Source organism: Artemia franciscana, unplaced genomic scaffold, assembly GCF_032884065.1.
Source record: "Artemia franciscana unplaced genomic scaffold, ASM3288406v1 PGA_scaffold_1179, whole genome shotgun sequence".
NCBI lineage: Eukaryota > Metazoa > Arthropoda > Branchiopoda > Anostraca > Artemiidae > Artemia > Artemia franciscana.
The window spans coordinates 291973-308564 of NW_027062617.1; the positions used below are offsets into that span (position 1 = coordinate 291973).

General features: G+C 35.0%; 1 protein-coding gene across 2 annotated transcripts; it reads left to right on the forward strand.

Moving 5' to 3' along the window:
* Positions 1–863: 863 nt before the first annotated feature.
* Positions 864–16279, forward strand: LOC136041203 (vacuolar protein sorting-associated protein 35-like). 2 transcript variants are annotated; one of them, XM_065725776.1, is made up of 2 exons: positions 864–975; positions 13757–16279. In XM_065725776.1, exon 2 carries the CDS (start codon positions 13764–13766, stop codon positions 16155–16157), a length of 2394 nt encoding a protein of 797 aa, XP_065581848.1. In that variant the 5' UTR covers positions 864–975; positions 13757–13763; the 3' UTR covers positions 16158–16279. The 2 variants fall into 2 exon arrangements, with proteins under 2 accessions (XP_065581848.1, XP_065581849.1); XM_065725777.1 differs by lacking the exon at positions 864–975 and adding an exon at positions 11714–12041.
* The last annotated feature ends 313 nt before the right edge of the window (positions 16280–16592 follow it).

Sequence of the window (16592 nt, forward strand, 5' to 3'; positions counted from 1 at the left end):
GGAATCGTTCGCAAGAAATTTTTGAGGCGGAATCGTATGCAGAAAACTTCCTGAGGAAATTTTCAGCGAAGATGGAATTATCTCTGAGGAATTTTTTGTTGGGATTATAAGTGGGAAAAACTTTCCATTGAATATTTTTTCGGGGAGGGGGCATTTTTCCACGGAGGGGAGCCAGATTTCTCGGTATTCTCTGAAAAACGATAAGAAATTAAATAAAAAATTGTTTTTTTATCTTAAAATAAAAATGTAAGCTTAAAAAGAAACAGAAATTCCTCCGTATATGAGGGTGGTGGCCCTTTTACAAATACCTTGCACTTTACGCTAAAGTTTGACTTTTGTTCTAACTCTTAAAGAACGATTTTTTTTAGATATAGGTGGTAAAGAGACCGATTGTACTTGAGTGAAGATTGGTGAAAAGAATCTAATTATTTTAAGTGTGGATATACGTAATATTTATTTATATTTTGTTTTTTTCCAACTAACGGGCCATTGACCCCTTTGGGATATTTTTGTTTATAAATGGAAGTATATTGGTGATAAAAGGAATTTGAACTTGAAATATTTTCACTGAGTTAGAATAAGATACTTCTAAGAGTACTTAAAAAACATCAGTACGAAGATCGAGCGGTGGCTTCTCATTTTTTCATTTGGTTTCTGGACATTTTTTTCCCGCATTGAAGATTGCAATAATTACTTTTATTGTTGAGTTTATGAACCAAACACAAGTTCACCTCACTGTGGGTCATTATTACACGGATATAAACATGAATTCACCGCAAATCCTATCCCTTTTCAGTAGGAACGATGCCTGAAAACATCACTTTTTCACTCGACTGGTACCATTGTTGCGATGCTGGTTTTGTGGCAACATTGCATTTGTATGCTATATAAACCTACAGCATTAAGGAGAAGAAAGTATTCAATTTAATAAAACAGCCTAATACTTTAGACTATCCTACTATCTATTTTTTAAGGGTAAGTTAAACCAGTAGGCCTATGCTCATTTTAATTTAATTCTTCAGAAGTGTTTAAGTGCAAAAGATTTCATTATAACCTAAAACATTAGTCTAGGCTAGTTGTTAGCTATTCCTTCCTTTAAGTTAGGGAAAACTACCCAATAGCCTAGTTAGATGGCTTGTCATCCCAACCATTTTTCATCATACCATCTCTCAACTGTTTAATAAATGCAAAATATTTTTATGTATCACCTGAAAATCAGTCTAGTTAATTGACTTCTTGCTATCTCAGAAAGGGTTTAGGTTTGGAAAATGAAACTTTCAGGGATGAATCTACAGACTAAAGTATGTCCTGGGAAGGTATTTTGAAGTAACTACCTCCACTCCTTCTCCCTCTGGAGGGCCTTGACCTTTGATGACCTTTAAAAATATGATTGTTATAAAAGTGAAACATTGCAAAATAGATCTTCTGCTTAATTGAAATACAACAAAATTGTTTTCAGCTTCATAACTTTGCTCAATTCCATTTATAAGGTTTGAAAGATATGCCATTACATTTCCTAAATTAAAAAAAAAAACATTGATATGGCACAAAATTCTACTCAAATAACAGGAATTGCATTTTCGTAATTAAAGGCAAAGAAAAAGCAACTAGCAACTGAAAATTAAGGTAAAATATTGTTTTGTCAAAATCTCAATAGGTATAGACCTGTCATGCAGGCAAATTTCAGGGCCCTCTAGAGGGAGAAGGAGTGGAGGTGGGTACTTTAAAATACCTTTCCAGGACATACTTTAGCATGTAGACCCATACCTGAAAGTTTTATTTCCCTAACCTAAATCCTTTCCATACTGCAAGAAAGTCAATTAACTAGAATTTTACTGATATTAAAGTTAGGCCAAGTTAAATAGAACTTTCAAGAATGTTTCTAGAGTTGGTAAATGTTTAGTTTCATCACAAGCTGTCTTAACTGGAAACTATGCTGCAAAGCAGCACTAGTTTCCAGTTTAGAGCATTTAAAAATGCTAATTGTAGAAGCATATCCATTTTTTAGCTTTCTAAAATCCCCCTTCAACAAACTAACATTCATAAAGTGGGCAGGGTTTTGAAACAGAGGGAAATGTTAGGGCTGTACAATCTGAATGAAATAATATTTTAAAGACTATTTCTAGTCATCACTGGTAATTTTTGTTTAGTATTAAGTTGAAAGATAATTAAAAAACTTGCACATCCATTAATGCTAATTATCTAGTTTCACTTTTGAGTTCAAACTAGCCAGTGACCTGGTGAATCAGAGCAATTACTTAAATATTACATTTATGTTCTGTTGATTTGAAGAAATGCCTTCCAATGCAATGGAGATTATACAGTTTTTCAGGTCAAGATTAAATTTGTTTTAAAAGATTCTCTGGCAATGGGAAGGCCTTGGAGAAACAAATTTGGTTGAATAGGGATTCTTGCAAGTGAATATCAAACAGTTTGCAGTAACAAACCATAGTAAGGAGCAACCTGGCTCAATAGTAACCAAAACTCTAAACAAATGGAATTTAGAAACCAATAGTTACATTAAAAGAATTGCATTTTAATGCTGATTTTAAATATTTAAGTTTCATCAAGATCAGTTATACCCATCAAAAGTTACAAGCCTGAGAAAATTTGCCTCATTTTAGAAAATAGGGGGAAACACCCCCTTAAAGTCATACAATCTTAACAAAATTCACACCATCAGGTTCAGCCTATCAGAGAACCTTATTGTAGAAGTTTCAAGCTCCTATCTACAAAAAGGTGGAATTTTGCATTTTTTGCCAGAAGACAGATCACAGATGTGTGCGTGTTTTTTTTTTTTTTTTTTTTTTTCCAGGGGTGATTGTATTGACCCAGTGATCCTAGCATGTCGCGAGAGGGCTAGCTCTAATGGAAATGAAAAGTTAAATTGCCCTTTTTAAGTGACCAAAAAAATTGGAGGGCACTTAGGCCCCCTCCCATGCTCATTTTTCCCAAAAGTTACCAGATCAGAATTCTGAGATAGCCATTTTATTCACCATAGTAAAAAAATCTAATAACTACGTCTTTAAGGACAACTTACTCCCCCACAGTGCTGATGGGAGGGGCTGCAAGTTACAAACTTTGACCTGTGTTTACATATAGCAATGGTTACTAGGAAGTGCACAGACGTTTTCAGGGGGATTTTTTTGGTTTTTGGGGGAGATTTGAGGGGGGAGTGTGTGGGAGGATATTTCCATGGAGGAACTTTTCATGGGGGAAGAGAATTTCAATGAAGGGGGTGCAGGATTTTCTAGCATTGAAAAAATAAATATGAAAAGTTTTTTCTACTGAAAGTAAGGAGCAGCATTAAAACTTTAAACAAACAAAAATTATTACACATATGAGGGGTTTACCTCCTTGTTATACCTTACTCTTTATGCTAAAGTATTTTTACTAATTTCAACTATTTATATTATGGCCTTTGTGATTCAGAGTGTGATTTAAGTTCTAAAGCTTAAAGTCACTAAAGCTTAAATTGGACATTTAAGCTTTAGTGTAAAGAGCAAGGTATTGACAAGGGTTGAACCCCCTCATATACACAATAAAAACATACAAATATAGAAGTTTGTTATGTAAGTTAATTTGTAAGTTATGTATAATTTTTGCCAATGAAAATGTTTGTAAAAAATTAAAAGTTCTACTTGCCTTTTTATGTAATCAAAAAATTGGAGGGGAACTTGGCCTCCTCCTTCACTCCTTTTTCCTCAAAGTCTTCCAATAATTGCAATTAATTAATATGCAAATTTTGTTTTAATTATTTATGTGCTGAGAGCCAAGATCAAAACATGCATTAATTCAAAAACGTCCAGAAATTAAATAGAAAAAACAAGTTTTTTTAAATGAAAGTAAGGAGCAACATTAAAACTTAAAACAAGCAGAAATTACTCTGTATATGAAAGGGGCTTTTCCTCCTCAATGCCCTGCTCTTTACGCTAAAGTTTCTTACTGTTTTAAAAAGTAGAGTTAAGAGAAAGAGTCAAACTTTAGCACAAAGAGTGGGGTGTTGAGGAGGAAAAGCCCCTTTCATATATGGAGTAATTTCTCTTTGTTTTAACTTTTAATGTTGCTCCTTACTTTCATTTAAAAAAAACTTGTTTTTTTTTTCTATTTAATTACCTATAGAGCAAAGCAAATTAGTCCATGAGCCCCATGGGTGGAAGGGCAGGGTCTATACTCTATATTTATTGAATAATTATATGGCCCAAAGCCTGAAAGAGTAAGCATAAAATAGGTCATAAACATCAACTAACAATTCAACCAGTCAGAATACAGACCTTGCCCCACTGCCTTAAGGGCTCATAGACTAATCTGCTTTGCTCTATAGGTAATGTTCACTTGCAAGAATCACTATTCAACCAAATTTGTTTCACCAAGGGCTTCCCATAGCCAAAGAATCTTTTAAGACAAATTCAATCTCAAACTGATAAACTGTATAATTTCCATTCTGCCAGAACGCATTTCTTCAAATCAACAGAACGTAAATGTAATATTTAACTAATGGCTCTGATTCACCAGTTCACTGGCTAGTTTAAACTTGAAAGTGAAAGTAGATAATTAGTATTAATGGATATGTAAGTTTTTTAATTATCTTTTGGCTTCCTACTATACAGAAATTATCAGTGATGACTGGAATTAGTATTTAAAATATAATTTCATTCACATTGTTTAACTCCAACTTTTCCCTCAGCCTCAAAACCCTGCCCGCTTTATGCTTTTTTAGTTTGCCCCATGGAGGAGGAGGGTCAACCAGAAATAGATGTGCTTCTAGAATTAGCATTTCTAAGTGCTCTAAACTCGAAGCTATGCAATCTTTGCAAATCTTTCAGAATAACATCATTATTAGGACTAGTGAGAATAATAATTACCATTCCTGAATCATGTAAAAGATGATTTCTTATCACTAAACAGTTTTTTTAGAAACATGTTTTCAAACTTTTAGTTACTATCTGTTATGAGCTCTTTTAGCCCCTTTAAGGGCTCAAAATGTAATTTCCCAAGAAGCAATTATTTAATTTAGAAAGAACATAAAAAGAAGCCATCAAGCAATGTATTCACTTTCATAGTAGCTAAACTATAGGAAAAGTTAATATTTACTTGAAAGTATTTAAGGGTCATAGCAGGAGCAAATCCTGCTGTTCATATGCAACCTAATTCCATGATGGTAGCTCCTTTATTGCAAAATGAGTTGCATTTTGATGATTCTTCTTGTTCAGATACTGTACTTGAACATGTTGAAAAGATTTTGCAGAATCTTTCTGTTGATGAAGCTCCTGATATTGATGGTGTTTCCAATGTTGTCATGTGGGAAGTGGTTAGCCTTGTTGCTTAGCCAGTCCTCTTGATTTTCTTTTTAACCTTTGTTTAGATTCTGGTAAATGTTGTGTTACATGGAACAAGGGGTCAATAGAACCTCTTTATAAGGATCAACTAAGGTTGGATTTAAGTAATTATTGCCCTATTTCAAACATTTAGTTTCTTCAAGAATTATGGAAAAAGTAATTGTTTATCAGGTCAAAAATTATTTTGAAAATAATAACCAGTGGCATAAGCACAGTATGGTTTTAGAAAAAATAGGTCTTTTAGTACTCAATTAATGCATACAATTAATTATTTTCAAAAGATGGCTGACTTAGTTCAAAATAATGATTGTCTCTGTATTGACTTTTCTAAGGCATTTAAAAAAAGTTTAAGCACCTCTGCTGTTAAAAAAAAATCCAAATATTAAATGATTCAATACAGAACTCTGGCTTGGATTACAGATTTCCTAACAGATAGGTCACATAATGTTAGGATTAGCAAGGCTTTATCTAAACATGGCAGTGTTTGATTAGTTCCTTGGGACCAGTTTTGTTTTGTATATTTATATAAAGAGTAAAGCTTTCTAGAGGCATATTTTCCCCAGTTTATGTGGCCCTTCTACAGGAAAATTAAAATACATTGGTCAATTACTACTACTGTACTACTAACAACTCACCATAGTATCAAACTACCTGAAGCCAACACAGCTGCACACACTCATCCTCCATTAGTCCATCCCAATCTATTGAAAGCTCTCCCTTTTTGTACCCTCCTAGGAAGTTCCCATTTCCCATAGATTTGTTCTTACAACATATTCCTCTATCATGATTTAACACATTCTCAAAATGTGCTGTGCATCTCTCTTTAAAGACAAAGTCTTTGTAAAAAGAGGAGACTCACCAACACTGACATCTTGGTATTGAGGCAGGTGTCTCAACACTTTCAGCTGTCTGAACTGTTTTTCCACAAAAAGAAGGAAAATTCATTTCCTCTAATTCTTTTAATACAGATTGGGCCCAAAGAGTATGGCAAACTATGAGTTTTCAATACTATTTGGTTAGGTCTTTACCAATTATCCAGTTCGACTGGAATTTGTTCTACTTCCTTAAAGACATTTTAATGATTTCACCAGTCACTACGCTGCGTCTGGCGCTACTAGTTTTCAACTAAGTTCTTTTAATACAGATTGGGCCCAAAGAGTATGGCAAACTATGAGTTTTCAATACTATTTGGTTAGGTCTTTACCAATTATCCAGTTCGACTGGAATTTGTTCTACTTCCTTAAAGACATTTTAATGATTTCACCAGTCACTATGCTGCATCTGCTGCTACTAGTTTTCAACTCCTATCTTTCCATATTAAATCGCCAAAGTTTCCACTCTTATAGTTTCCCATAATCTTTTTCTGCCCTGACACATACAAAAAAGCTAATGCTCCTTCACTTTGTGACACATGGTGGGTTGAAAGGCTGCTTTTCTTGATGGAATAGGCAAAATGTAAAATTCTTGATGAATTATGTGAAATATGGGGGTTAAATGGGTCATCTTTCTTGAGCTTTTCACTGCTGTTGTTTGAGTACTAGGGAGCTTTTATGACAACCAGTCTGATTCAAGTCAAATTGCAAAAGCCAACTCCTTAGTAGCAGCCATTATATAATCCCACTTCATTTTCCCTCTGATTCTTGTCAAAAAGTGACTTCAATTCAACCCTTAACTTCTGTCTCTCAACAGAAGAAAAATTTAGATCTCCTTATCTACTGTGAACATATCAATCTATGCAAGTCTGTATTAAAAGAGCTAGAGGAAGTGGATTTTCCTTCTTTTTGTGGAAAAACAGTTCAGACAGCTGAAAGTGTTTGAGACACCTGCCTCAATACCAAGATGCCAGTGTTAGTGAGTCTCCTCTTTTTACAAAGACTGTTTTTTCCTTATGCATTGAGTAGCTATGTGAAAAACTCAATATGAGATTTCCTAACCACCAAGCAACTGCATTTCAAATTCAACCTCTGTTCCCTTGTTTTATGGTTGATGCTGTTTCCTTCTTTTTGTGGAAAAACAGTTCAGACAGCTGAAAGTGTTGAGACACCTGCCTCAATACCCAGACATGTTTCATGATTTAATGGACCAATTTACAAAAGAACCCTGTCTAACCTTTCTTGAAGCCCTTTGCTGGTTCAATGAGTTGTGCCATGTGGGTGAATAATGGCTGAGTTGAAAGAAATCACTACAAGATAAATTATCAACAGCTTTGACAATTCGAAATGTGTTAACTAAGTCTAATCTATCCTGACTGTTTAGTCTAATCAAGTATTTAACTATTTAGGGTAGGTTAACCTACTGTTTAAAAGACATATATAAGGCCTAGCCTATTTGTCTATGATGGCAAAGGATTATGCCTAATTGCCTTGCTAACGTAATTTTGCCTAGTACATATTACTAGGCCCAGGTTTGATGAGGCTAATTAACTAAGCTTAAAGAACGCCTAATTTAGTCAGACGCTAGATGGCGTTGGTTGTTTTTTTTACACTAGCGCCAGTTTCCACTCTTATAAGTTACCAATACTCTTTGGAGCAGAAGCTAATGGTTCAGTTTGTTTGGAGAAATAGAAAGAAACAGCAAATTCTTGCAAGCATCCATATAGCATTTGAATTAAGTCAATTCAGGAGGCCTTTGCCAGGGCAAAGTTTAAATAATGCACAGCACAATGCATATAATAGGAAGTGGACACTGGTTTTGTGTCTACTTTAGTTCCTTTATACAAACAACATATGCTACTGCCTCCATCAAAGCCATTTCCAACTAACTTGTTCATGTCTAATCCAAGCCTAAGCAGAGTCTAATAATCTGCTTTGCAAGACCTACGCCAGCCAAGTCATTCACAGTGTTGGAACGCAAAAAAATTTGATGATCATCACAGAAATGGACAAAAGGAACAAGCTGTTTTTATGAAGTAACATTACTCATCCATCAGCCAATATAAAAAAAACATTTGACAATTTTTGCTCTTTTCATAAATAAGTCCCAAATTACATTGTCATTGATGATATTGTTCTGCTCTTGAGAAGATGTATTTCATGCTTGCCACAATTTTGTGTTTCTTCAATCCATCATCGATTGCAATAACCCTCTGAATACCCCTTCGTTTTCAACACTTTTTGAAATGAGATTACTTTTTTTCATTAAGACCTCACAGGATTAGTTCACGAAAACGTCAAAATGTAATAGCCTGGACAATTGGTCTTAATATTTCTCAGTTTTTAATCCTTTCCTTGTGATCTTGAAAGTTTAAGTGCTGGTCAATTCAAATGATTTTTCTTCTTGTATTTTGATAAACATAATAGATTTTTGTACTGCAGTAACATGATATTATCTTTCATTGTGGTATTTGAAGTCAGCAAGAGTACCTTTAAGGTCAGTATGTGGCTTCAAAACTCAGCATCCAAGCGTATGTTGTGAGCCTTTATTGGTCTCAGATTCACCAAATAGGAAACAGTGTTTATAGAATGCACCTTTTTTTGATGGGCTGAAACATGAAGTCTTTTGGAACTATGTACTTTTGAAAAGACAACTTTTGTCACTATACCCTTGACATTCAAGTTAACCATTTCAGGCAACACATAGTCCTTTCCTGGTTTCCAGTGCCTACACATTTAGTCCAATGAGGGACTCCTGACAAATGTCAAGCAAGGTGATTATGGATGCAATGACTGAAGTGTTGTCTGAATTTTGGTCTATTTCATGGAAGAGATTATTAATGCGTTGGGTTAGAACTTATTCGAATGTCTTAGGCAAATTAACTTGAAAAGTTGGTTTAATTCACAAAAATATTTGAACTAAATCATTTGAGTATTTTTCAGAGATTGAAACACAAATTAGAAAATTTTTCAATCCAATGACCAATAGGCATTCTGTGTGGTTCTGCTAATCATTATTAGTTGTGATTTTTTTTTCAAAACGGACACAGGCCTTCCTACTAAGTCCTCTTCGTTTTCTGCCAATCTGACTGTTTTTATTTTTACACGTAAGCTCTGACGCCTTTTCCCTCAGACTATGAAAAAAACGACCTAATTATTATTTTTACGTTTTATTGAAACTTGAACTGTATTTCATAACCTTAAATTCAAAAATTAGTTTTCTGTTCTTGAAATCTTCAAAGCTGCATTAATGTCAGCCATGTTCCATATTTATTTGATTCTTACACTAATTCCGAGAGGAGATAGGAGAACTGACCTCGGAGTGGCCATTCTGCTTTCTTAGCAGAACTTAGGAGAAAGGGCTTGATTCAAAAAATGGGAAAGTGGACCAAAGCCTCAGAAGATAGGGGACAGAAAACGCGATTTTGGTTATCCGACAATCCGTTCTTGCATACCTTGGCTCATCAACAATCTTTTTCTCTTATTCAACGAGGATTTTATGGTTCAAGTTGTTTGTCAAATTGAACAACAGTCATGCAAGCTGTATTTTTTCAGTTTGAGTTATGAGATTAGAAAGTGGGTAATTATTAGAAAGCAGCTACTGTAACTTTAGTTGTTGTATCCTTCTTTGTTTCACCCCATCTTTTATCTTCTCTTTTTATGTGTTTTGAATTTGAGGAAGAAGACCAGTTAGCCAATCAATATATTCATTGTTAATAAATAAAAGTAAGTAAATAAATAACTAATAAATAATATATAACTATAAATATATTTAATAAATAAATAACTAAGTAAATAAAAACTCTCTGTAAAAAAAAAAAACTACTCCGCTGTGCAGCATAGCTTCTCTGATTGAGTAACAGACTTACGGCAGCCACTTTATAACTACAAAATTTTTTAGAAATTTTGCAACATCTCTGATGTATTAAAGAAAGTTGGTGTGTTACTATTGATAGGATTTACAAGTATTCTTTCAGAATTTGAAGTGAAAGTGGTATTTAAACCGTTATTGAGGTTTTCGTGTTGGTCAACATAGTTGACAATAATTGTAGATCTAATCCCTATAGAAAACTGATTGGGATGATTAGCATTGATAGAATGCTGTCATAGGGTAACTGCTTCATTCTTAACTTTCTATTTTTCTCAGGCATTTAAAAACGCGAAAAAGGGAAAGGCTATATAAATCTATGATAAAAAAGGCCATTCATTGAAAGAAAAAATAAAGATGAAGAGATTGTTGACAGTTTTGGGTATTTACGTATTATAGCGACCACACACACAACAAAAATTGAGCCCCATTCACTATTCACTTACGCAGCGCCATGAGGCTGCCTATGGTTTGGCCTTTTAGAGAATTAAAGAAAAAACATTTTTTTCAACTGCAAGTAAGGAGCAACATTAAAGCTTAAAATGAACAGAAATTATTCCGTATATGAAGGAGGTTGTCTCCTCCTCAACGCCTCGCTCTTTATGCTAGTTCTGACTAAGTTGTGACCAAGAGTCAAACTTTAGCCTCCATCACTTTTGACTCTTAAAAGGGAAGTAAAACTTCTAATTTCAACCAAATGAGCCTTCTCTAAATTTTATGCAACTATCCCTTCCATAAAAACAATAAATGCCCCCGGGTTATAACTTACAACCTTTGACCTCAAGCTCTGGGGGTTTAATTCAACCCGAAAAGCCTTGTTATATGATATTTGGACTATTTGAATAAAATTACTCTCTCAAAATATCTCTCAGATGCATTTTGAGACAATACGACGCGTCTTCGGGGGGGGGGGGGGTAGCTGCCTCCAATCACTTTGACTCTTAAAAAGGGCACTAGAGTTTCTGATTACCAATGCAATGAGGCCCCTCTTAAGTTTTTGTGACCACGCTTTCTATAAAAACCTTATTTGCCCCAAGGCATAACTTACAACTCTCGCCCTGAGGGCTGGGGAGTGGGTTGTCTCCCTTGAAGATATAATTTTCGGATCTTTAAACTATGTTGAACAAAATAAGTATCTCATATTTTTGATTGGAATTGTTTAAGAAATGATGGGCATAGGGGGCATTTACCCTCTGGTCACTTTTTACTAATAGAAAGGGCACTAGTACTCTCAATTTCCAATTGAATAAGCCCTTTTTGATGTTTCTACGACAACGCTTTCTAAAAAAACCTTATATGCCCCAGGGGCATAACTTACAACCCTTGCCCTGAGGGATGTGGGTGGGGGAGTTGCCATCCTCTAAGACATAATTTTCAGGTCTTTTAACAACGTTGAACAAAATGGCTACATCAAAATTTTTATAGGAGGTATTTGGGGAAATGATGGGTGTGTGGGGGGGGAGCATTTGCCCCCTGATCACTTTCAACTATTAAAAAAGGCACTAGTCCTCTCTATGACAGTGCTTTCTATGTAAATCTTATGTGCCCCCAGGGCATAACTTATAACTCTTGCCAGGATGGTTCTGGGGGGGGGGGTGTCATCCTCAAATACAATAGTTTTTTAGTCTCAATAGTTTTTTTTGGTAGATGGCGCTGTTGCACTAGCACAGCTGCAGAGCCCATCTACCAAGTTTAGTTCATAGTGCCCAATATATGTGTGCTGGTTCGTCAATGGCGTCACCAGTTAAAGCAGTGGCTATCCTGACAGTTTTCTGTGCCATCAGTATGTAAATTAAGTACAGGAAAGATACTTTCTTTGACCTTTCTTCACCCCTGTATACGGTGGCGCCATCTACTTTTTCGAACTTGGTGACTTTTAATCTTCTGACGAAGCCACCAGATGCTGCTACCGTCCCTTTTTAGATGTCAGCACTGTTCACAGTAGAGCTTAAACAAAGCCGAGTAATATTTTCTTCTTTTTGTGTTAGTTTGTTATTTAGCATAGTGAAGCAACGCAAATTAGCTGTTAGCTACGATGTTGTTTAAATAAACCTATCTCTCTCTCTCTCTCATACATAATTTCCGGACCTTTCAACTACGTTGAACGAAAATGGCTATCTCAAAATTTTTATTGGATGTGTTTGTGGAAATGTTAGGCGTGAGAGGGGGGTTAGTTGGCCTCCAATTACTTTCGACTATTAAAAAGGGCACTAGCCCTTAGAATTTCCAATCAAATGAGCCCTTTTCAAAATTTCTACAACAACTCGTTCGATACAAAGTACTCTGGTCTAAAACGACCTCCCCCCCCCCCCAAAAAAAAATACATTGTCCCAACACCGTTCTTTACTCAGGCAGTACTGTTGTGCTGCTTATGATAAAAGATACTATAGTACTTAAAATAGGGGCCCGCTAGAAATGTTTGTCAATAAGCACAAAAGTAATGAAAACGCATAAGTTATGAATTGTTAGTCTATAGTTCTTCACAACCAAGGTATATTGTTTATGCCGAAAATTACTTAGCAATCTAGCATATGTGGGTGATATGTGTTTTGTCTTTGGCAGATAGGACAAAATTCTGCAGACACGGTTTTTTGGTAGGGATAACTTTGTTGTGGACCGTTTGGGCATTTTTACATGTAATGTTAGATTAAATTCTGCTCATCAAACTGACTCAGAAAGTGACATTCTGTGTATATATGCGCCATAATCTCTAGAGATAGTTACTATTGCTTGGCAATTTAGCAAAATGAACCGCTTAAAGAAAGGTCTTTTGGGGTAGAAAAAAGCTTATCTACTTATCTAATTAAAAAGTGAAACAAAATTAATTTAATACATTTAATACAATTTTGTTCGTTTATAATAGCCATAGAATTATTGCTAAGTAACAGTAACTGCACTAAAAAGCTTTTGAAAAAAAATGTTCATTTAGTCAAATATTTTGAAGAAAAGATGGATAATACCAATGAATCGCTAAAATGAACAAAAATGAACCAATGATCCACTTAAAAAAAAGTGTCTTTTGGATTAGAAAAAAAACTTATCTAGTCATCTAATTAAAGAATGAGATAATACATTTCTAAATCATTTGGCACAGTTTTTCTTTGTCTAAAATACTTCTAGAATTATTGATATGTGACAGGAACTGTGTTAAGAAGCCTTTTGGATAAGAAAGGGTCAATTTAGTCAAATATATAAACAGCAAAGATAAATAATACCAGAACTTTCTGTTGTATTTTTTATTGGTTGGAATAGAGCTTGTTGAAGAATTTCCATTTTATTATTATTTAAGTTGTACTGCTACTTTTATTGAACTTCAAACTCAGTAATAAAAGTATAATAAGAAATTGTACAAATTGTTTGTCTGCTATACTTCTAGAATTATGGACCTTTTGTAATGCTGTAGATTTTTACTGTACAATAAAGCAAAATTAAGCTAGTTTTTTTGATAAGAAAATAGTTTTCTTAGTCAAGTAATTAAACGCCAAAGAAAAGTAATTGCCAAAAGATCCTGTAAAATACTTGTTTCACTTCCCTGATAATTGGAAATTCATATATAAGAGATAGAAAATAGTGTTGAAAATAGATATAAAATGCTATTGAAATATTTTTTTTTAATTTTTCTGAGAACTCTAGTTCGTTAATGAAAGCATAATAAGACAAAATAAACCTATTTGCAGGTTTGAAATGCCTCTAGGATCCATGGATGATCCTGATAAAATCTTGGATGAAGCACTTGCAAATGCCAAAAACCATGGATTTCAAATGAAAAGGTCATTAGATAATGGAAAATTAATGGATGCACTAAAATATGCATCCTCAATGCTTTCAGAATTAAGAACATCGCTCCTGTCACCGAAAAGCTACTATGAGTTATATATGGTGGTTTGTGATGAACTTAGACATTTAGAAACATATTTGTCTGAAGAATTTCAAAAGGGGAAAAAGGTGACAGACCTGTATGAACTTGTCCAATATGCTGGAAATATAGTCCCTAGGTTGTATTTGCTTATTACTGTTGGTCTTGTTTATATTAAGGTAACAATGAGTACACGAAAAGAGATACTCAAAGACTTAGTGGAGATGTGTCGAGGTGTGCAACACCCCCTAAGAGGTTTATTTCTTCGAAATTATTTACTTCAGTGTACACGTAACATCCTACCTGATGAAGTGACAGAAACTGAAAGTGGTTCAGGCATAGTTCAGGACTCGATTGAGTTTATTCTACTCAATTTTGCAGAAATGAATAAGCTTTGGGTCCGTATGCAACATCAAGGACACACTAGGGAACGTGAAAGGAGGGAAAAGGAACGACAAGAACTGCGTCTCCTTGTTGGTACTAATCTGGTCAGGCTTGCTCAGCTTGAAAGTGTTGATATTGAAATGTATGAAAAAGTAGTTCTTCCCGGAGTTCTTGAGCAAGTTGTCAGTTGTAGGGATGCAATTGCGCAAGAATACTTGATGGAATGTATTATTCAAGTTTTTCCGGATGAATTTCATCTGGTAACTCTGAAAACTTTCCTCCAAGCATGCGCCGAGCTCCACCCTGGCGTTAACGTAAAAGCAGTTGTGGCTGCCTTAATTGACCGGTTGAGCCAACACATTAACCGTCAGCAACTTGATGGCAAGACTGATGTAGCAGAAGATATGAAACTGTTTGACATTTTTTCTGAGCAAATTAGTCATATAATTACTGCTCGACCTGAAATGCCTACCGAAGATGTCATTGCTCTGCAAGTATCACTAACCACACTGGCGCTTCGTGTATACCCGGATAATATAGATTTGATTGACCACGTTTTTAAAGTAACGACTGATGCTTTGAATAGATGTAAAACGGGAAAAATTGAAATAAGCTCTCATTTGGGAAGAGAAACGGCCAAGCTTTTACGCATCCCTATTGATAATTACAAAGATATCCTTATGCTTCTGAAACTGCAAAATTTCCCAGAGGTTATGAACCGTCTTGATTTCAATGGTAGAATTGCTGTATCAATGCATATAATAAATTGTATTCTTGACAAAGAAACTAAAATACAAACAGTAGAACAAGTGAATAGTCTGCTAACGTGTCTTGCAACAATGGTTACGGACCAAGAAGATTTTGCTCTAGATGAGGCCTATGCAGAGAGTGAAGAATTTGCCGAAGAGCAGAATACATTGTCGCGTTTGGTACAAACTTTTGAAGGAGACTCTCCCGACCAGCAATATCTAATTTTAAATTCTGCTAGAAAGCATTTCAGCTCGGGTGGAAATAGACGTATTAAATATACACTTCCTCCATTAATTTTCAAAGCTTTTGTTCTAGCAGAAACATTCTATGATGATAGGGATGAAGATCCTAACTGGGACAAAAAGTGTCAAAAAATATTCACGTTTTGTCACCAAACTATTTTAGCCCTAATCAAAGCTGACCTGGCTGAATTGCCTCTTAGGCTTTTTTTACAAGGTGCCCTTGCAGTAAATCGTGTCCCCTTTGAAACTCAAGAAACAGTAGCTTATGAATTCGTATCACAAGCGTTTACCTTATTTGAAGATGAACTTTCTGAATCTAGAGCTCAGTTTTCAGCAATTACGCTGATTGCTGCAACACTTGAAAAAATGACCTGTTTCAGTGAAGAAAGTCACTCCACTTTGAGATCCCAATGTGCTATGGCTGCTGCCCGTCTACTAAAGAAACCAGATCAGTGTAGAGCCATTTGTTTAGTGGCCAACATTTTTTGGTCTGGTTTTACTAAAGAAAAAACTGGTCCTCTAAAAGATGGTAAACGCGTGCTGGAATGTTTAAAAAAAGGTGTAAAAATTGCTTCTCAATGTATGGATATGGTTGTACAAACTCAGTTGATGGTTGAGCTGCTTAACAGCTATATTTTATTTTACGAAAAAGGGAATGACCAAATTAGCATAGATCATTTGAACCAGCTGATTAAAAGGGTGAAAGATGATCTTCTCCCTACACTTGAAAAATCTGAAGAAACCGATCATGTTAAAAGACATTTTGAAACCACTCTTGGTTACCTCAGGGGTCGTGTGGAATCACCTGCTGGGGACAAGCCTCCTTTTTTGGGAATATCTTTTTGAACGTAATTTTATCGAGGGTTCTCTGCCGGTTTGTTTAGATTATTTATTTTGAATATCTACAATTTTCTGCTATTTTTGTGATTGTTAGTGCTTTCATTCCTATTAAACTTGTAATTCCAGAACTAATGACTTTCTTTTGGAAGGTGATTTGAATTACACTGATTTAGCGTTTTTAGTTCTGTTACAGGTGCCGAAAGGAAGGGGGGAAAGACAATGTCCCAAATAGGAAATAAAAGGAGATTAAGAAAATGGCTAAAAATAAGAAAATGGGGTCGAAAAAGTAATACTCCGGAGCCACATTTAGCTCTTTGGTCGCTTAAGTGCGGCTCTGGCACAAAAATCCTCAGAAGGCGCAATAATATTTTCATTAAAAAAAACTTGGTAAGAAAAAGTTGCATCTTATTTTGATAGATTAAATTCTTCTATAAATTGAGA